Source organism: Schistocerca piceifrons, chromosome X (genome assembly GCF_021461385.2).
Source record: "Schistocerca piceifrons isolate TAMUIC-IGC-003096 chromosome X, iqSchPice1.1, whole genome shotgun sequence".
NCBI classification, from domain to species: Eukaryota; Metazoa; Arthropoda; class Insecta; order Orthoptera; family Acrididae; genus Schistocerca; species Schistocerca piceifrons.
Window position 1 is genome coordinate 751,272,405 of NC_060149.1, and position 22,895 is coordinate 751,295,299.

General features: G+C 38.6%; 1 protein-coding gene across 1 annotated transcript in view; it reads right to left on the minus strand.

Annotated features, from left to right (window-relative positions):
• LOC124723061 overlaps positions 1-22,895 on the minus strand; it is a 193,739-nt gene that overhangs the window by 46,194 nt on the left and 124,650 nt on the right. Inside the window, exons 13-15 of the mRNA XM_047248239.1 lie at positions 20,263-20,649; positions 19,126-19,287; positions 8,569-8,802 (exon numbers count right to left, since the gene is read on the minus strand). Coding sequence (XP_047104195.1) covers positions 8,569-8,802; positions 19,126-19,287; positions 20,263-20,649 — 783 coding nt within the window. The remainder of the gene's footprint in view (positions 1-8,568; positions 8,803-19,125; positions 19,288-20,262; positions 20,650-22,895) is intronic.

Sequence of the window (22,895 nt, forward strand, 5' to 3'; positions counted from 1 at the left end):
AGATATCTTTTAGTTTATATAAGATTCTGACAAGCTCCAATGTAATGAGGTATCTCGAATAGAATGACCTCCTCCATGCCAACCTGCAAGGATTTCGCAAACGTAGATCATGTGAAACCCAACTCACACTTTTCTCACATGGCATCCAGAAAGCCATGGATCAAGGCAGTCTGGTAGATGTAGTATTTCTCAATTTCTGAAAAGCATTTGACTCGGTACCACACCTATACTTTTTATCAGAAGTTCTATAACAGGGGGTACCAGATGAAATATGTATCTGGATTGAGGATTACTTGGTAGGGAGGACACAGCACATTATCTTGGATGGAGAATCATTAACAAATATAGAAGTAGCTTTGAGTGTACTGCTTGGAAGCATGTTGAGTCCCTTGCTGTTAATGTTGTATATTAATGATCTTGCACACAATATTAATAGTAACCTCAGACTTTTCACAGATGATGCAGTTATCTACAACAAAATACAGTCTCAACAAAGCTGTACAAGTATTCAGACAGATTTTGATAATATTTCAAAGCGGTTCAATGATTGGCAGTTTGCATTAAATATTCGAAAACGTAAAATTGTGCGCTTCACAAAAATAAGGTACCCTATGAATGTAATATAAGTGAGTCACAGCTGGAATCTGTAAACTCAGATACTTGCATGAATGACTTAGTAGGGACATGAAGTTGAATGACCACATGGGCTCAGTCATGGGTAAAGCAAGTGGCAGACTTTGGTTTACTGGTATAATACTAGGGAAATGCACTCCGTTTACAAAGGATACTGCTTACAAAGCAACTGTGTGACCCATCTTAGAATACTGCTCAAGTGTGTGTGGCCTGTACCAAATAGGACTGGCAGAGGCTATTGAACGTATACAGAGAAGGGTAGCAAGAATGGCCATAGGTTTCTTTGACATGTGGGAGAGTGTCATGGAGATGTTGAAAGAACTGTACTGGCAGATTCTTTAAGATACACAGAAACTGTTCCCAGAATGTCTACTAATGAAGATTTGAGAACAGGCTTTAAATGATGACTCTGGAAATATACTACAGCCTCCTACATATCAGTCCCATAGGGCTCATGAGGATAAGATTAGATTAATTACAGCATGGACAGAGGCAAAAGAACATACCCTCTGCCACGCACTTCACAATGGTTCACAGAGTATAGATGTAGACATAGAACAGTGTCACATGACTTCACTTCACGAGACACTGCAGGGAGGTTTGGAATTTAATCCAAGACAATGGTGGAAAGACTGGTGATCGGAAACTTTACACCACCACCTTTCCTCTCCTTGACAGAGAAATACTGGCAGCGAAAATTTCATCCCCGGTTTGAACCAGCTTACCTCCGAGTCGAGTGCTACCCCAGAGGCACGAGTTAGCGACCTTGGCTATGGAGGCACGTAAGTAATGCACATTATACAATAAAAGATTACTTAGAAGACTCAGAGTAGAGAATAATGATGAAAAGAGAAAACTATAACACCGTCAAATTATACTAAATAATGACAATGCAATACTCCTGTAAGAAAATGTGCCAAGGTCTATAGTGCATAACTAATGTCTTGTCAATCCTCTGAATTCAAAATCTCGCTCCTCAGAGAAGGAGGAAACTCTGATGGTCTGAAAGGAGTGTGTCGAGACATACATGTTCTTGGTCCTGGAGTAACCAGTGGGTATTATGACAAATCCTGTATTATTGTGAGATGAGCCCTGGATGAGTAAATAAAAGATTACTAGCTACCAATTAGCACAGCACCGTACACACTAATGTACTCCCTAGACGGCTGCAGTGGCCGAGCGGTTCTAGGCGCTTCAGTCTGGAACTGCGCGACTGTTATGGTCGCAGGTTCGAATCCTGCCTCGGGCATGGATGTGTATGATGTCCTTAGGTTAGTTAAGTTTAAGTAGTTCTAAGTTCTAGGGGACTGATGACCTCAGATGTTAAGTCCCATAGTGCTCAGAGCCATTTTTAATGTACCCCCTACCGGGTGCCATCTTTGGTTTGGTGTTGGTGGACTAAAGGAATGTGTATACTCAGTTCACAGTGAAATAATTTGCTACCTAACTGTGGTTGTAGACAATGTGACACTTGAGACAGTGCACCAATGCTGTGCCAATAATAAAGATGAAGATTTTGAAACTTCTGTTCACCTCAACCCATCTTCTACTCATGCATACACCTATCACTAGAGTACAACTGCATTGATGAGCCAAAACACTATGACCACTGCCCACTGCAAGACTGACTGTTGCCTAGTGTCGCTGTCGGTACATGATGCAGTACAGAAAGTATGTAAGAGGAGCAGGGATGAATGGGGAAATCCACTGACATAAGCGACTTTGCAAAAGAGTAAATTGTTTTGGCCCAGCTCCTGGGAATGTGCATCTCTGAAATGGTGTAGCTGGTTGGCAGTTTTCATTCTATTCTTATGACCATCTATGGAAAGTGGTTTAAGGACAGTGAAACCATGAGTGGGCAATTAGATGTTGGACTCAAAGCATCATCACAGAATGTGGAGGTCTGAGGATTGTACACGCTGTCCAAGCAAGATAGTAGGTGATCTGTGGCAGATCTGATGCCAGAGTACAACGCTGGTGCAGGCACAAGTGTTTTGAAGCACACCTTTCAGTGTACACTGTTGAAAGTGGGTGCCTGCAGCAAACAAATACTGTGTGTTCCCTTGCTGACACACTAGCATCATCAATTATGATGGCAGTGAGCACAGGATCACTGAGATTGGACCATGGATCAATGGAAAGATGTTGCCTGGTTGCATAAATCATGTTTCTTGTTACACAAGGCTAATAGTAGTTTATGGACACCCTTTCACCTTGGAGAATGGTTACTCGAAACACGCACTATGCCATGGACACAGTGCAGTGGGAACAGCATTATACCACAAGGGATGTTCACCATAGCTTCCGTGAGACCTCTGCTAGTAATCAAATACACCTCAACAGCTGTGGACTGTGTGAATATTATTGCAGACCATCTGCATACCTTAATGCTTTATTTCTTTCCTGATGGAGATGGCATCATCCAGCAGGATAATTGTATGCCTCAGAATGCCACAATCATGCTACAATAGCAAACTGACACTTACGTCCTGGCCATCAAATTTGCTTGATCTGAACCCAATTGAACATCTGGAACACTATCAGATGACAGTTCCACACTAACAAATCACCAGTCTGTCATTTACGAAAATTGCGTGACCTGTGCATAGACATCTAGTGCCACATACCTTCAGAAACCTAGCAAGAATTGTCAAATCCACATCATGTAGTCTCGCTGCTGTATTGCATTCCAAAGGTGGACCAACATGGTATTTATTACTTGGCAAAGTGAAGTGGCAATCTCACCAAGGTGGCAACACTGTCGCACTTATGCCCAAGAAACAAAAAGGGGAAGTAATACTTGTGCACACACCAGTATTCTTACAAGTGGAGCACTGTTACATGTAGTCTGTTTATCACCGCTTATACATGACACAATCTGTGGAAGATGAAAATCTAATTTTGAAATCAGTATCTGATGTCTGCTATCGTGTTTACATGTTAGGCCTGAAACTATTTTGCTAAACCAATCAAATATCAGTTTTTGAATGTCACTTGTCAAATACGATTTTTTTTTTTTTTTTTTTTTTTTTTTTTTTTTTTTTTTTTTACAGAGAGAGGAGCAAGAAGAGATATTCAAAAGTCTTATCCATGCAAGATAGTTTTATTGCTCTCACCAGATCACTTGCATTATGGAAACTGAACATTATTGTAATGAAAAATTTTGGACACTTACAATGGCTAAAAATATTCAAAATGGAAAATGGTTCAAATGGCCCTGAGCACTATGGGACTCAACTTCTGAGGTCATTAGTCCCCTAGAACTTAGAACTACTTAAACCTAACTAACCTAAGGACATCACATACATCCATGCCCGAGGCAGGATTCGAACCTGCGATCGTAGCAGTCGCGCGATTCCGGACTGAGCGCCTAGAACCGCTAGACCACCGCGGCCGGCTTCAAAATGGATATAAATATTGTCACTTATCACATAGTGAACGCATTATTGTGGCCAAGACAGATACGAAGCCCACACCTACTACAGTAGTACAAGTTTATATGCCAACTAGCTCTGCAGATGATGAAGAAATTGAAGAAATGTATGATGAAATAAAAGAAATTATTCAGATTGTGAAGGGAGACGAAAATTTAATAGTCATGGGTGACTGGAATTCGAGTGTAGGAAAAGGGAGAGAAGGAAACATAGTAGGTGAATATGGATTGGGGGACAGAAATGAAAGAGGAAGCCGCCTTGTAGAATTTTGCACAGAGCACAACATAATCATAACTAACACTTGGTTTAAGAATCATGAAAGAAGGTTGTATACATGGAAGAACCCTGGAGACACTAAAAGGTATCAGATAGATTATATAATGGTAAGACAGAGATTTAGGAACCAGGTTTTAAATTGTAAGACATTTCCAGGGGCAGATGTGGACTCTGACCACAATCTATTGGTTATGACCTGTAGATTAAAACTGAAGAAACTGCAAAAAGGTGGGAATTTAAGGAGATGGGACCTGGATAAACTAAAAGAACCAGAGGTTGTACAGAGATTCAGGGAGAGCATAAGCGAGCAATTGACAGGAATGGGGGAAAGAAATACAGTAGAAGAAGAATGGGTAGCTTTGAGGGATGAAGTAGTGAAGGCAGCAGAGGATCAAGTAGGTAAAAAGACGAGGGCTAGTAGAAATCCTTGGGTAACAGAAGAAATACTGAATTTAATTGATGAAAGGAGAAAATATAAAAATGCAGTAAGTGAAACAGGCAAAAAGGAATACAAATGTCTCAAAAATGAGATCGACAGGAAGTGCAAAATGGCTAAGCAGGGATGGCTAGAGGACAAATGTAAGGATGTAGAGGCCTATCTCACTAGGGGTAAGATAGATACCGCCTACAGGAAAATTAGAGACCTTTGGAGATAAGAGAACGACTTGTATGAATATCAAGAGCTCAGATGGAAACCCAGTTCTAAGCAAAGAAGGGAAAGCAGAAAGGTGGAAGGAGTATATAGAGGGTCTATACAAGGGCGATGTACTTGAGGACAATATTATGGAAATGGAAGAGGATGTAGATGAAGATGAAATGGGAGATATGATACTGCGTGAAGAGTTTCACAGAGCACTGAAAGACCTGAGTCGAAACAAGGCCCCCGGAGTAGACAATATTCCATTGGAACTACTGACGGCCGTGGGAGAGCCAGTCCTGACAAAACTCTACCATCTGGTGAGCAAGATGTATGAAACAGGCGAAATACCCTCAGACTTCAAGAAGAATATAATAATTCCAATCCCAAAGAAAGCAGGTGTTGACAGATGTGAAAATTACCGAACTATCAGCTTAATAAGTCACAGCTGCAAAATACTAACACGAATTCTTTACAGACGAATGGAAAAACTAGTAGAAGCCAACCTCGGCGAAGATCAGTTTGGATTCCGTAGAAACACTGGAACACATGAGGCAATACTGACCTTACGACTTATCTTAGAAGAAAGATTAAGGAAAGGCAAACCTACGTTTCTAGCATTTGTAGACTTAGAGAAAGCTTTTGACAATGTTGACTGGAATACTCTCTTTCAAATTCTAAAGGTGGCAGGGGTAAAATTCAGGGAGCGAAAGGCTATTTACAATTTGTACAGAAACCAGATGGCAGTTATAAGAGTCGAGGGACATGAAAGGGAAGCAGTGGTTGGGAAGGGAGTAATACAGGGTTGTAGCCTCTCCCCGATGTTGTTCAATCTGTATATTGAGCAAGCAGTAAAGGAAACAAAAGAAAAATTAGGAGTAGGTATTAAAATTCATGGAGAAGAAATAAAAACTTTGAGGTTCGCCGATGACATTGTAATTCTGTCAGAGACAGCAAAGGACTTGGAAGAGCAGTTGAATGGAATGGACAGTGTCTTGAAAGGAGGATATAAGATGAACATCAACAAAAGCAAAACAAGGATAATGGAATGTAGTCGAATTAAGTCGGGTGATGCTGAGGGAATTAGATTAGGAAATGAGGCACTTAAAGTAGTAAAGGAGTTTTGCTATTTGGGGAGCAAAATAACTGATGATGGTCGAAGTAGAGAGGATATAAAATGTAGGCTGGCAATGGCAAGGAAAGCGTTTCTGAAGAAGAGAAATTTGTTAACATCCAGTATTGATTTAAGTGTCAGGAAGTCATTTCTGAAAGTATTCGTATGGAGTGTAGCCATTTATGGAAGTGAAACATGGACGATAAATAGTTTGGACAAGAAGAGAATAGAAGCTTTCGAAATGTGGTGCTACAGAAGAATGCTGAAAATTAGATGGGTAGATCACATAACTAATGAGGAAGTATTGAATAGGATTGGGGAGAAGAGAAGTTTGTGGCACAACTTGACCAGAAGAAGGGATCGGTTGGTAGGACATGTTCTGAGGCATCAAGGGATCACCAATTTAGTATTGGAGGGCAGCGTGGAGGGTAAAAATCGTAGAGGGAGACCAAGAGATGAATACACTAAGCAGATTCAGAAGGATGTAGGTTGCAGTAGGTACTGGGAGATGAAAAAGCTTGCACAGGATAGAGTAGCATGGAGAGCTGCATCAAACCAGTCTCAGGACTGAAGACCACAACAACAACAACAACAACAACAACAACAACAACACAAAAACTATTTCACGTGATGTTCTACATAATTAAAATTAATATTCATGTTCAAAGCATTGGCACAGCATGGTAGTTAAGATACAATCATAACAAGCAAAGGCTTGTGGGTTGGAATAGTGTCAGGTGCTTTGAAATTTTTACTTTTTAATCCTGAGGAAAATGACTTGATTAATTATTTTTACCCAATTGATTGTATTTATTTTAGTTCCAATCCTTTGTCATGTCATTTAACCTCTGTGTTAAGTTTCTATTTGCCCATTATGCTACAGATGGTTTCAAAAAGTCGACTCCACATCTTCACTTGTAAGTTACCGGATATTTTGTCACCAGGAAACAAATGTGGACAAGTGCATTTGCCAGTAAGAGAAAGTGGGTATAATAATTTAAAAATTAACCCACAACAAAGGATAATACAGCTGTCATCAATTAGTCTAATTTTGTTAGTTCAGAAGGTATTTCAGCATGTGTGTATCTCGTTTTGTAAAAGAAAGAGAAAATTTGATTCTCCTCAAATAGATAAAGTAAAGACTTCACAATTAGCAAAATGCTTTTCTTCCCTTTATTCCCCACAAAATCACTTCCACCAAATAATCAAGAGTTTAAAAGGCGAGAAGAAATCTTGTAACTGCCGTGTTGCAGGCAATTTGTTTTTAAACTCATATATGAGAAGTGAATCCAAACTGAAACCCACATCACTGCCTTGCATGCAGAACAATAGAATACTGACCAGCACTTTTATTCAACAATACTCACCTGACACTGTCACTTTGCCAACATTTGTTTACAGTGCAATGTGAGTGAGCCCGTGTTTCATCAAAGTAAATCTCTGTCCATTTTGTTTCTGGTGCTTTTGATTGTTGCAGAAATGGCATACTACATTAGGTCCCATAAAAACCTAATATAATATGTCCTTTCAGCAACTATGTCCTCTCATTCACAGATAATAGCACTTTTACTTTGGCACCTTTTAACACTAAATCTCATACAGAAAACAATTTTTCTACAAGTTTCTTTGCTAGCTTTGAAGCTTGGTTATGTATAACAAAACTTGTGTGGTTTTTGCAAAGTTGCTATCTTTTTATGTTGTTTGTAATAGCGTAGAAATTGCTGCCTGATGATACCTTTCTTCGCACTGTCAATGGAATACTTCTTGCAAGGATCTTGCTTCTCCTTCCTTAGCACCGAAACTTGAATTCCAGTACCTCCTTCCATAATTTGCAAACCATTCTGTTGCTTAGTTTTTAACTTTCTGGCTGTACGTTCCATCGCCTTCTCAAACAGCACAGTATGTCCCTTTTCTTTCTCATTGTCAACAAATTTAATCACATTAACCACAAGCAGTCATGCCAGCCACAAAGACTTTTTTTTAGCGTCCATCTTCTATGCTTGTACTGTGATGAAACAATGCACACTACATTAATTGGAACGTGGTTGTATCCAATAATGTGGTTACGTTAGTTCCTGACATTGCTGAATTACCACTTTGCCTTGCCAAGTACTAGCACGTGATCATAATGGTTTGGCTCATCGATGTGTGAGTCACACATGCCACCATTTCACCACCATGAATCACATTAAGAAAATACTAAACATTTGACCTCTTTAAAATTCTAGAAACTCACCACATAGTACAGTATAGTGTTGACAAGGCTTAGCAATCTCCCCTGCTCTACTTACGACAGATAATTACAGAAACAAAACTTTTACGATAAACATAGTGACTGAATTCAGTGGACAGTGTAATATCATATAAATAAAATAGCCTCTTTCTTTGTCCCTCATTATTTAACATCAGGATGCTTCAATAAGAAAATTTATACAACAGTACAAGTCAGTTAATGTTTGAGATGCCCTGCTTACCTGCTAGTTGTTGCATCTGTGCAGGTACCCCAAAAGGAACTCTGAGCAAAGCTTCACTAATGCCTGGAAGGTTTGCCTCCGATGTGGGAGGTGGAACTCCAACAGGAGCAGGAGGAGTACCATGTGGAAGACCAGTTGCTGTTTTATCCTGTGGAGCAGCAGGTGCAGGCAATGGGATCTGTGAAAGCTGTCCATGCACTGGGCCTGTCATCATTCCCACTGGGCCACCAGCAGCTGGAAAGTCAATCACACTGGAGATTCACTTAACCATTTTATACACAGTACAGTAAATGATCTTGTTATATATAATTTTCACTATGGGCAAAATACATACACTACAAATCTTTAACAACTGCACATAACTTGGCAACCGTAAGCACACTGGTCTTAGATTGTTCTTACATACTCACTGGTGCACGAGACTGGCCATAGGCGACACTGCATGATGTGGGCTGAGGTCAGTTCAAGCCCTACATTCATAACATTCAAACTCCACAGCAGTACTCTGAATAGTGCCAACCTGGCTAATGCCAGAGGTACACCAATCATCCTGCAGCGTTTGGGAGGTTTCCTCCTTTACCATCACATCATACGCAGCTTGCTACAACTTGCAAATAGTATTGTGTGAACACTGCAAAAATGTGATGTCCTTGGACATATCTTGACTGACTATCAGTCACCTCTGTGGATTCTGTCATTATTATTCGAAACACTATGTATCTGTAGGCGGTATTTCCTTCTTTCTGGTAGGTTTCTTAGCAATTCTGGACTCAGAATATGACGGTGATGACCAAGGTGAAAGCAATTAAAATAAATAGGAATTCATACATGAAAAAGATATAAATCATAACTTATGCTGTGTTAACAGTGGCACTGACAACGGTCGCCAGACACAGTCACCACAGGCTGCCTGATAATACTGGCCAACAGTTTAGTCACAGTGCGTCCAATCCCAGTCGTCAGTTTTGGCAAGACTAAGGAGGTTACAATCTTTTCAAACCAATATTAGCCTTGAAAAGAGCATGAAGATTACTATACAATCTTTTGTCAGTTATTAGACAACCAGACAAATTTTACAAATATATGACATGAAGGGAGAAACATGCTATTACATACTTGAGATGATTGGTGGTGCCTTTAAAAAGCAATATTACAAACACACTGCACAATTTCAAATAAATTCAGGAAAACAGACATACATCAATCAACCTTTAATGACTGTTACACATTTGGCTTTCAGACAAAGCCTCCTTAAAACACACACACACACACACACACACACACACACACACACACACACGGTTGCCATCTCCAGCAGCTCGGACCAGGATTGACAGCAGGCCTAACCTTGTTGGCAGGGATTAGTGATCACAATTTCACTATAGCGATGGTGGTTATTCCAGTTAATACAGCCATAAGGAAGGCCAGGAGACTATTTGTGCTAGAACAAGTAGATAAGCAGTTGTTAACATCCCACTTAGACAATAAATGCACATCATTTAGCTAAATACAATGGATGTAGCAGATTTAAGGGTAACGTTTAAACTGATTGCAAATCATGCTCTGGCAATGTATGTGCCTAGTAAGTGAATTAAGGATGGAAAAGACCCTGCATCATTTAATGATCAAATTCAGAAAATCTTAGGAAAGAGAGACTGTTGCACTCTTTGTTAAAAAATGAATGCACAAATGTTTACAGGTAAAAGTAGAAAATCATGCGTCCGTAAGATCAATGCAGAAAGCATACAATAATTTCCACCATCATATGTTAGCAATAGATGGTGCGAAGAAACAGAAAATTTTGGTCACACATAAAATCGCTAAGCAGATCAAAGACTTCTATCCAGTTATTTGTCGATCAGTCTGATGTGGCAATAGAAGACAGGGAAAGGAAAGCTGAAGTTTTAAATCTCATGTTTAAGAAATCATTTAAGCAGGAGGAATGTACAAACATTCTGTCATATGACTGTACGTTTTACAGAGAATACTCTGCAGCACTGGCCCTTTACTTAGCTTGCTTTTATTACGAATCTCTTGCCCAGAGCAAAGTCCCATGCAGCGGGATAAAAAAAGTGCAAATGACTCCTGTTATAAAGAAAGGTAAAAGAATAGACCTACATAATGACAGACCAATACCCTTAACAGAATTCTTGAACACATACCGAGTTCAATTATTACAAAATTCCTTGAGAAAGTAAATCTTCTGTTCACAAATCAGCACAGATATAGACAGTATTGCTCGTGAGAAACTCAGCTTACCCTTTTATCACATGATATTCAACAAACTATTGATGGAGGGCAACAGGTAGATTCCATATTCTTAGATTTCTGGAAAGTGAGTGACACGGTGCCCCACTGCAGACTGTTGACAAAGGTCCGAGAATACAGATTAGGTTGCCAGACACGAGGGTGGCTCAAAGACTTTTCAAGTAATAGTACATTTTCCTCAACAGCAAGTTCTCATCAGAGCCAAGGGTGTTGTTAGGAATGCCGCAGGGAAGAGTGATAGGATCACTCTCATTCTCTATATAAATAAATTATCTGCTGGACAGGATGAACAGCAATTTACAATTGTCTGCTGATGACGCTGTGGTGTGCAGGAGGGTGTCATCATTAAGTGACTGTAGGAGGAAACAAGACGAATTAGACAAAATTTATAGTTGGTGCGATGAACGGCAGCTTGCTCATGTGGATGAATAGGAAAAACACCCTATAATGTTCGATTACAGCATTAGTAGTGTGCAGTTTGACACTGTCACATCAATTAAATATCTAGGTTTACTGTTGCAAAGCAATATGAAATTGAATGAGCACGCTAGGTTGGTAGCAGAGAAGGTGAATGCTCAACTTCGTTTTATTGGGAGAATTTTGGGAAACTGTAGCTCATCCATAAAGGAGACAGCCTATAGAACACTAGTGCAACCCGTTCTTGAGTACTGCTCAATGGGTTGGGATCCCCACAAGTTTGGATTAAAGGAGGAAATCGAAGTATTTCAGAAGCATGCTGCTAGATTTGTTATCGGTAGGTTTGATCAGCATCCAAGTATCACAGAAAGGCCTCATCAACTAAAATGGGAATCCCTGGAGGGAGGATGAAGTTCTTGTTGAGAGGCGCTATTGCGAAAATTTAGAGAATCAGCATTTGAGGTCAACTGCAGATTGATTCTACTGCCCTCCAATGTACATTTTGCGTGGGAATCATAAAGATAAGACGTAAGAAATTAGGGCTCACACAGAGGTTTACAGAACGTCACTTCTCCCTTGCTCAATCTGCAATTGGAACAGGAATGGAAATGACCAGTAATGGCACGTGTAACCCTCCGTCATGCACCATAGATGTAGATATATGGTGTAATACATCCACAATCAACTTCTTATGACTTCCCACAGTGATCATAGGAACCCAACAAGCAGTTGTAAAAATGAACTGAAGCCTAAAAATGATGCTACAGTTTGATTTGTTATGTATCACACCACCATTCGTGTTGCTTCCCAAAATACCAACTCAGTTGCTCAAATAGATGTACAAACATTTTTCTGTGTAGCTCGTCTATCAGTCAATCATTGGTAGAGACCTGGAAAATCTGTTTGTAGTAAATACAAATATAGATAAGAATTCTACCTCAAAATAAAAAAATGCAAAATTATCTAATAAATACTAATTCACAGCAAATCGTACTGAGGAACCATTTTATCAGAGATACTTTGAAACAGATTTATTTTCAGAATGCAAATATAAAAAAGCAACAAATTTTCAGTTACTGGTATCTCACAACTTTTGGCAAAGCTCAATTAGGAAAGAGTATGAACACATTTGCAAAATAAAGAGGGCACTTGTACACGAAAGCAAGGACATATCAGTGCACCTGTTGAAGTTATAAACTGCTGCCACATCAATTCCATGAGATTTAGCATTTTAGAAGAAACAAACACATAAATCTAGCTGCTGGCTAAACCTGGTATTTAAGCAGGCACTTCAATGTGCCAGTTTTAGGTGGGGATATTTTGAATTGTGGTTGTGTAAGATTCCAGAAGAGGTTGGGCCTGAACTACTTCATTTACAATGCTGCAAACCTCAGCAACCCGGTAGTTCATTACCAAATGCTACACACACTCTGTTTTGATTTGGGTTGTGTGTCATTTTCTTTTCTTAATAATGGCCAACCATGAGGTTCAAGCACGGCACACACAATAGCGGGAGGGATTGGTGACCACTGACCATGTGACAGTTCTGCTTTCGCAGAAACAGAGTACACAGATGTATGCTGGCTGCCCATCAGTAGAGTGCTGCATCTGAATGGCAAATCTGTATGAGCAGCTTTCATTTACATCAATCCCTGCACACGAGCATGCAAAATTATGTGGCTGGCAGTTCACTCATTGGGTAACACGTTGTGCTCACTGATGGAGTGACAGGCAACAGCTGCATGGCCCTGCCATGGGGCTAAGGAACCAAAGCCTCTACCTATACAGCTTTGACACAACGTAGTAGCATTAATGGGCCTGGTAAGTAATCAAATGTGTTTAGAATTAGAGTTTCTTTTAAGCTGTCAATTTTCCATGTTTTATATAGAGAAGGTGCGTGCTGTACACCTGGGATTCACCAAGTGTTACAACAGTACCGTGAAAATTAAGTGATAACCAAATATTGAATGTTATTGTTTCAGCTATGGAACTGTATATTTCCATGAAATAATAGCTAGCGAGCTTTCAGTCAGCTGCTAAAATCACATTGGACTTTTGAACAGAATAAATCCAAAATAATTATGTTGAGGAGTGTGACAATAGACTATAATTGTCAACTTTGTTTATAATTAACAAAAGAAACTTCAATCTAGCAACACCATATGCTTTCATGAGTAAATTGAGCAAATTAACTACAGTAAAACCCCGTATTAACGAACCTGCTTTTAAGGAAATACCGCTTTTAAGAAATACTTTTGTTGGTCCCGGCGATAACGCCATAAAAACAGTGTTCCTGAAATTCAGTTTTAACAAATTGCACTTTCTTTTAAATCCCGCTTTTAAGGAATAAGTGTGTTACAATTGGCATATTAAAATATGGTCTGCAACTGCATTTCTTGTTTTCGGACATTAAACCGTAACGTTAGGCTTTGATCATTTGCATTCTTAAAATCAATGTCCGCGTTAGCGTTCTGATATTGGTCTCGTATCGATAGCTGTGAAGTTATCGAGATTTGAAAACACAATTCTTCAGCGCTACTGCGCTCCAGCTGACGTGTCTGACGCTATAAAGTGAAAGCATTAAGTGTATACGGTAGTTGTGTAGTCTACTTACAATAGTGTTTTTGTACATGTAATATGGCCAGCAAACGAAGAAAACTGACAATACAGCAGAAGCTAACAATTATTCGGGATTTTGAAGAGAATCACAATACCTGTATGAAATTATGCGATGTTGCAAAGAAGTACGATTTGCCGCCATCATCTTAGTGCAGAATAATAAAAAATAAGGAGGCTTTATTAAATTTAGAAGCACACGGTTCATGTTCATCAAAAAGGAAGAATATTTGTGAGTCGTCTTTCAAAGCCGTAGAAACTGCTCTTTTAGACTGGTTTCAGGGAATAAGAGCCGCAAATATTCCCATAGGTGCCAATGTGTTGCGTGAGAAGGCGAGAAATTGCACTGAGGATGGGACATGAGAACTTCAGTGCATCTATCGTTTTTAAAAAAAACATGACAATCTCTCAACCCAAAATTTAAGTGGAGAAAGTGCGTCTGTGGACAATGAAAGTGTGGAGCACTGGAAAAGTTATACTTTGCCACATCTGATTCAACGGTATGATTCCAAAAATATTTTTAATGCTGATGAGACTGGTGTATTTTATAACCTCCTTCCATCTAAAACACTTTCAATTAAGGGTGAAAAATGTCATGGAGGACAAAAAAGTAAAGAGAGAATGACAGCATTATTGTGAGCGAACAATGATGGAAGTGAAAAGTTGCCACCTTTAATTATTGGTAAATTTAAAACTCCGAGGTGTTTTAAGAACATAAAGACACTTCCATGCAAATATGAGTTTAACAAAAATTCCTGGATGACGAGAGATATTTTTATAAGGTTTCTGAGGATCTTGGACTCAAAGATGGGTGCAGCAGGAAGAAAGATTGTACTTATCCTACATAGATGCCCTGCTCATCCCAAAGATACCCGATTTTTTAAGAAATATAAATGTTGTGTACCTTCCTACTAACTGCACAAGTCACTTGCAACCACTGGACTTAGGCATAATCCATTCAGCTAAAGCTAAATATAGAATGGCTCTAGTGCAGAAATCAATTTCATTCTTGCAGAGGAAGCAAGTTACGAAATTGAATATTTTACAGGCCATGCATATGTTTGTTGCCCCCTGGAATGCAGTCACACAGCAGACTGCCATAAACTGCTTTGCAAATTCTGGCTGTGGTGCAACATCATTTGTGGAGGACGATATCCATGAAGAAGATTGGAATGTTATACATGTTCCTGAGACTGTGACATTCGAAGATTTTATTTTGTGTGATGATAATGTCCTTACTTCTATACCCACTATGGACATGAGTGAGCTGTTTGTTGCTGATATTGGTGTAAAAACTGAAATTGGTGGTGACGAGGATGATGATGATGAAGATGTGGACTCACCAACACCAAGTTTTTCTGCAACTGTGGAAGGACTTGAGACTGTTTTCGGAGATGAGGCATTTGGGTTATCTGAAAACTGAATGCATCCTTATGGAGGAAGGAGTTTAACAAACAATAAAAGAACCTTTACATACCAACTACCTCAGACTAAGTATTTTACAGAATGAACTTTTGGCACTCTGGCAAATAAATGGAGAATGCAGAATTTTCCATTGCCCAATGGATGTTCGAAAAGAATTTGTAGCTTCCATAATACGTGTGTGCTGTGTTTTATAAAATTATGTGCCAGAGAGATGGCTACAAATTTGAAGACACATTGAACATCCTCCGGAACTGGAAATTCCCCACATGTGTTCTGCACTAGACACCCTGGTCACAACCACCTGTACAGAGCCATGTGGCTACTGTGCAGTCTGATGTGTGCTAGTGACTGCCACAGCCAGGAAACTATAGTTGCCCAGTACACAGACTACAATGCACGTCACTTTTTTATTGGCTGCTGTAGACAGCTTGGCAAGCGCTTTACAGCCCTTGCACTACTGGCTCAGAACCCTTCAGCTATCTCTGCATCTGCCAATACGTTTCCCCCTCCCACTGCTCACATGGTGCAAGTACTCTACACAAGCAGCCAACAATAACTCTCCATCTTCAGAACCTTTCTTGGATTGCTAACAATATCAGATAAGCGTGTCTCCTTAGTATAATTACGCAAATCATGGTTGTAATGCTACAAAATGGGTGAACCAAGCAAGGGCACAGTGGTTCCTAATGATTAACATCGTCAGACGTTTAATAAATGTCTCCTAAAATGTTATGGAAAGCCCTTGGAAGTTCAAAGTCACCCAAAGTCTTTTAGGATTAACTCTGAGTAAGTTTGCTGTTAGAATACGGAATAGTTTTTTTTGATTCAACATCTGTTTATGCAATTACACAGAGCTCTGAGATTCAAAAATTTCAGAAGAGACTCTGAGTTCATGTATATAAAAGAGTTCGTAATATTGCACTTGCAACTTGTGTACTGTGAAAGTGTCAAGATACAATTAAAAAACATTTTTGCCATTCTATACCAAACAAAATTCTTGAAGTAAAGTCTTACATGTGATTCAAAATAGTTGTAGTTCGCCTCTGTTGGCATTTATGACCAATGGAGGATTACAACAAACTTCCAGCATATAATAGCCAAAGAAATGTCAAAGAAATTGGGTCACGAGTTCTGAGTGACATTATGATGTAAAAAGAAGTTTTTGTTTGGAATGTGAGTTGAGCAGCAAAGTTAAAGTGGCATCATACCAAATTATTCAATGAAAACTACCGCGGGATCGATGATTTCTCAATGTTTGCTGAAGAAGCTCGTGAGCTGAAAGTCACGCAATGAAGTCATGATTAAAGATGAATTCCAAAGTGCATTGCATGTGTAGAATGTATTACTTTATTGTCACAACAGTAAATCTCTGTCAATCAAAGTTTCTGATGAGGTGTTTCAAAGTAAGAGTTTTTATGACCACTAATTTAAAAGAAATGAGAAGTACACTCATTTAATAAATGATAAAGAAGTGAAGCAATAAATGCAGTTGGATTTCAACTTTATCTATTATTCTTAACACTTTTTGTTCACTAATACGAATAAGTGTTTTCATTTGTGTAAGTGAATAATGTTTTGAATAACATTTGTTATTCACAAATAACAAAGAGTAATTTATATCCTCTTTCCAGTATTCGCATAAGTTTTGCCATAGTCTGGTGCTAAGCGAAGTGCACTGAGCATGTGCACACTACAAAATCACAACCTATGCGTAAGTGGGTGGAGGCATGTGAAATTCCCATGACTGCGGACAAGCCCTCATGCACTGTGACCGCCCTGCAGCTGGTGTACATGTGCTCACGCAATTGTCATTATTGTCTATCTTCAGCAACTTCCACCAATGTATGCGAAGTGTATTCACACTCTCACTTGCACACTGCCAAGTACATACGAGCCGCCAGCTTGCGGGGCTCTACCAGGTGAGCAATAGGTGGAGCTTCTCCACGCTGCTCCTCGCCCCACAGATGGTGGAAGTTCTCATTTGGTTATGCTAGTGAGCGATTATAGTGTATGTACTATACAGTCCAGAGACAAAACTGGTAATGTATTTTGACCACACAGAGTCTTTCTGTAAGCGTAAATCAACACTTTTTGGTCCTACTTATACTTAAGCACCTTGTCAGTTCTATCTGTAGCATTGTCAAATGTCGATTATGAGTTGCACAGCTTTGAATCACCATGAAAAGGCTCTCTAATATGCTAATCAGGGGCTATATGCTACTGGTTCATAAGCAGTGTTCTACAGATCTTTAAATAATCTAAAAAGATGCAAAAAGACGAATAATGTTGAGAAGAACCTGAATTCAGAAAACCATGTAAGAAAAAGAAAAAAAAAAGTGTTAAAGGTTTTGTAGAAGCACCAAACGCTGTTGCTATAAGGATTTAAAAAAATATTTATTCTCTTTTGTTTTATCTTCAATCAGCAGCATTCAAATGAAAATGTTGAAACTTTTGCAGTACAATGCCTAATATTTTCTGGAGCAGCCTTTATGGCTTGGTGTGGAGTTGCATGTTACGTAGAAAAGATATTATTTGTTACTTTTTAAAATGCTTATGCACATACATTACCTATGGGACAATTTCCACTTTAATGTATCTGTGCTTAGTTGTGTTACTCCTATTTTATGTGTTTACTGGGTTTTCTTCCATTGCAAGTTCCCTTCTGGCTAAACACTTCAACTCAGTACAACACACAATTCATCTTTTTCCACCATATCTCTATTCAATCAGATAATGGTACTGTCCTAGTGCCCATCTCGTATCTTCAGTCAAATGCGGCATAAAAGTAAAGCAGCAAAAAAGTGAGAAGAGTACTTAACGATCAATGAAGTAGCTACACATTCAAGATGCATAGACATGATTTACCTTGATTCATCTGAGTTTATGATTAACACAGTAATTTGTTCCTTTCTGCAATTTTTATCATGATTATTGTCTACATAACGAAGATGCGTGACAACAAGACATGATCTTTGGTTGTATAAGCATAACTGCTTACAAAGGTTCTTTCCATGTGTAACTTGTTCATAACAAATACATTTTCTCTAACACACAAAACACTTTCACAGGTGTGATGAATCCTTAAGGTGTCTTTACTTCCTGAAGGTCAGAACTCTATGGATGAAAACGTGTATCCATATAAAGAGCGCATAGTTTGGGCATGTGATAATAAAAATTGCCAAATGTACACATTATAGATATTTCATTTATGCAGCTTCCAACTGTGACATCTTTTAACACTTTTGCCACCAGTGAAATTGATAAAGACACATATTAACTGAAGTAACTGCCTCCTCTAGTCATTTATCTATGACACAATACACTTATTACACCAATACTATCACTACAACAATAAATGCAGATAGTGACCAGTCAGTTCTAAAAATAGAACTCTATCAGACACTAAGAAAACCTGAAAAACATGTCACAGCACAAATTTCTCAACAAATTCTGGAACAATTTCACCATATTCTGCTGAATATTAGAAAACTGCACTGCTATTTTTTATTAGAAATTTACAGGCAAGGAAAACAAAATTTCAGATGGTATTCAAACCAATGACTGATGTTAAATCACCAGAAAACCACATACATCAATGCCAACATGAGGAGACATACAAAAACTGTCCACAAATTTATCAAACTACAGATTGTCATTGTTTACATCAAGAGTTGGACGAGAATTCCCATTCCTAAAATTTGTAGATGTCACTATTATTTTCTGAATGTCGTACGTATACAGCACTCACAAATTATGATTCTAAATTTTACAATGATACAAACTAACAATATGACAGCACTATATGCCTCTTTGTACATCTGTTTCACTCACTTGAAGTAAATGGGGAGTTCACTGGTTGAGGTACCCCACCCATCATCTGCTGGTGGTGGACCATCTGATTCCCAGGCATCAGCAAACTCTGCATACCTGGTGGTGGTACTCCAATTGGCACACTAGGCATAATACCATGTCCCATTGTCATGCTAATGGGTGCTGAATTGTGAGAGGAAACATCACACATTAGAACTGCTACAAAAAGTGAACATTATAATCTTACAAAACAACTAGCAGAATAATCTAAGTTCACATGAAAAGTACATCCCCCACAGGTATTCATAGCATATAATTAATTAAATGCAATAGGAAATTTTCAACAGATCCATAAGCAAAACATAATGCTATGTTAATTCACTCACATTTCTGCCATTAGGTTGATTTATCTTGGTTTATTCTCTCTTATCAGTCTTTAAACATATTATTATTCAATTTCTGTCATTCAAAAAATTATACAATTTATTACCAATTATTTTTGTGCACCACAACTATATTGAGAACACAGTGCAAACAGGTTTTTTGTTACCAATACCCGTTAACACTCAATAAACAGACGGGCTAAAATATCTAAACTTGCCTCGGTCAACAGTCATTAACAGCAGTAACGTAAAGTATGAATAATGGAGGATGATTTTTCTCTAAACAATTTCTGAAGAAATACAAAATATTACATCAAACCATCAGTACAGCTGATCTTCATATCTATCTCATCATCAGTTAGCTGAAGGGGGAAAAAATTCTTTAAGTAAACATTGCAAAAATTTGGCTTTGGAAATATCAAAATCAAAGAGAAATCAGTAGGTAAACTGAACATCACCGATTAGATTGCCTTATTATCCTTACTGTGTACCCAATTAATGCTTATAAGGGGATTCATTTTAAGGGACATTAAAGTCGAATTGCTACTAACATCAATCAGATGTTGAAATGACAGTTTTAACTCTAAAACACTTGGAATTTTCCACTTTATTCTCAAGATAACTTACTGTGAAATATTCCTCAGTACTTTTTACACACATCAAAAAGCATTTTTCACTTAAATGACTATTCATTAATAATCGATTACAAAAGAATCTGCAAAAATGCGAATACGATTTTTATCAGTGACATCGATATGACAAAAAGACGACTTACGAGGCACATTAGGAATCCCAAATGGTGTTACAATGGGCACTGGAGGTCCAGAGGGTGGAGGAACAGCAGTAGGAATTTGTGCAGGCAGCCCAGGAACTCCAGCTGGAGCTGTTACACCAGTTATATCAGCAGTTCGCAGTGGAGGTGGCTGGGAGGTGTCAACATTTTGGGCAGCTGTGCTTGGTACAGGAATTCCATCTGGTAGCGGAATATAAGCTGCTGGAGCTGGGGCTGGGGCTGGAGCTGGGGTTGGAGCTGGAGACAGAGCTGAAGATACTGCTGGGTCTGATGCGGTGGTCTGCTGTTCTTGCTGCTGCTGTGGTCCAGGTGGCGGGGGAGGTGGCGGTGGCGGCGGTGGTGGCGGCGGCTGCTGTTGCTGAGTCTGAGCTACAAATTTATTTTCATTGTATAGTTAACAATGCCATTATTTTTGGATAAAACCTGCAGAATAACAGATTGTGGGCAACACATTAGTTCTGAGCATTCTGCCTCTTACCTCTAAGCAAATACAAAGTTTATTACCGTATTAAGACAAAACCTCTGACTGTTTTATAATATATTGATCATTGTCCATAACAAAAAATGGTTCAAACGGCTCTGAGCACTATGGGACTTAACATCTGTGGTCATCAGTCCCCTAGAACTTAGAACTACTTAAACCTAACTAACCTAAGGACATCACACACATCCATGCCCGAGGCAGGATTCGAACCTGCAACCGGAGCAGTCACGCGGTTCCAGACTGAAGCGCCTTTAACCGCACGACCACACCGGCCGGCTGTCCATAACAATAATAAGGCAAGTGTTGATGCAAAGAAACAACTGTTACTTTTTTAATTATCTTTATTGTGTCTTCATATGGAATAAGTTAAGGGGTCGTTAGGCAGAAATTTCTGTTTGACCACAAGAAACTTTTACAGTACCACGAAAACCAGAGGTGACAGTTTTCTACAGGGTGGAGCCAATTTTAAAATCTCTGATGTAGATTAGGATCTACATTTTAGTCATCAAAGGATGAATTTGCACCAAGAAGTATTAAGATAAAATACAAAAATGTTAGAGTAAAAAATTTAGTGAAATGAGGATTTCGTCGTAGAAATTAATTAAACACCATATGTGCTGAATAAAATTTGTGTGAGAATGGGACAAAGGTTTAGATGATGTACAGGATTTTGTGTTTGCAGTAAAGTTCCCATTCCCTCTACACGCTATGTCAACAGCTTCCCTAGTTGTCGTCCTCAGGCATTTGCTGCTTGCTATGTGCTACCATAGTTGTCGTTTCCTGGCACCATTAAAAAAATAATTATATATATATATATATATATATATATATATATATATATATATATATATATATATATGGTTATTCTGTGTGTATGTTTGTGTTTGTTTGTGTGTCTGTCGACCTGCCAGCACTTTCATTTGGTAAGTCACATCATCGTCTTTAAATATGTCTGCTTGTGTCTGTATGGGTGGATGGATATGTGCGTGTGTGCGAGTGTATACCTGTCCTTTTTTTCCCCCTAAGGTAAGTCTTTCCGCTCCCGGGATTGGAATGACTCCTTACCCTCCTCTCCCTTAAAACCCACTTCCTTTCGTCTTCCCCTCACCTTCCCTCTTTCCTGATGAGGCAACAGTTTGTTGCGAAAGCTTGAATTTTGTGTGTATGTTTGTGTGTCTATCGACCTGCCAGCGCTTTCGTTCGGTAAGTCACCTCATCTTTGTTATATATATATATATATATATATATATATATATATATATATATATATATATATATATATATATATATATATGGTAAGTCACATCATCTTTGTTTTTAAATATATTTTTCCCGTGTGGAATGTTTTCCTCTATATATATATATATATATATATATATATATATATATATATATATATATATATATATATAGGGAAACATTCCACACGGGAAAAATATATTTAAAAACAAAGATGAATATAGGGAAACATTCCACACGGAAAAAATATATTTAAAAACAAAGATGATGTGACTTACCATACGAAAGCGCTGGCAGGTCGATAGGAACACAAACAGACACATACATACACACAAAATTCAAGCTTTCGCAACAAACTGTTGCCTCATCAGGAAAGAGGGAAGGAGAGGGAAAGACGAAAGGAAGTGGGTTTTAAGGGAGAGGGTAAGGAGTCATTCCAATCCCGGGAGCGGAAAGACTTACCTTAGGGGGAAAAAAGGACGGGTATACACTCGCGCACACACACACACACACACACACACACACACACACATATCCATCCACACATATACAGACACAAGCAGACATCAAGTTATAAGACATAACTAAAGCAAAAGGTAATGATACAATTAGAAAAGTCTTCATAGGATGTAGAGCCTCATTTATGCGATTTAAAATGTTTACCCAATGAGATAACTTTGCATATTTTCTGAAGAGTTACTTATAGTGTCAATATTTTCCGAGTTATGATACAAAAACTGGTAGCAATTATTAAATTATTAAGCATAGCATACACTTTTAAAACGTAATAGGGGTTTGAGTACAAAAACATTATGTCTCACACTAAGTTTAACTTAATTTTGTTTTCCTCTGGAATAACAACTCAAAATTTTGCTCTTATTATTATTATTAT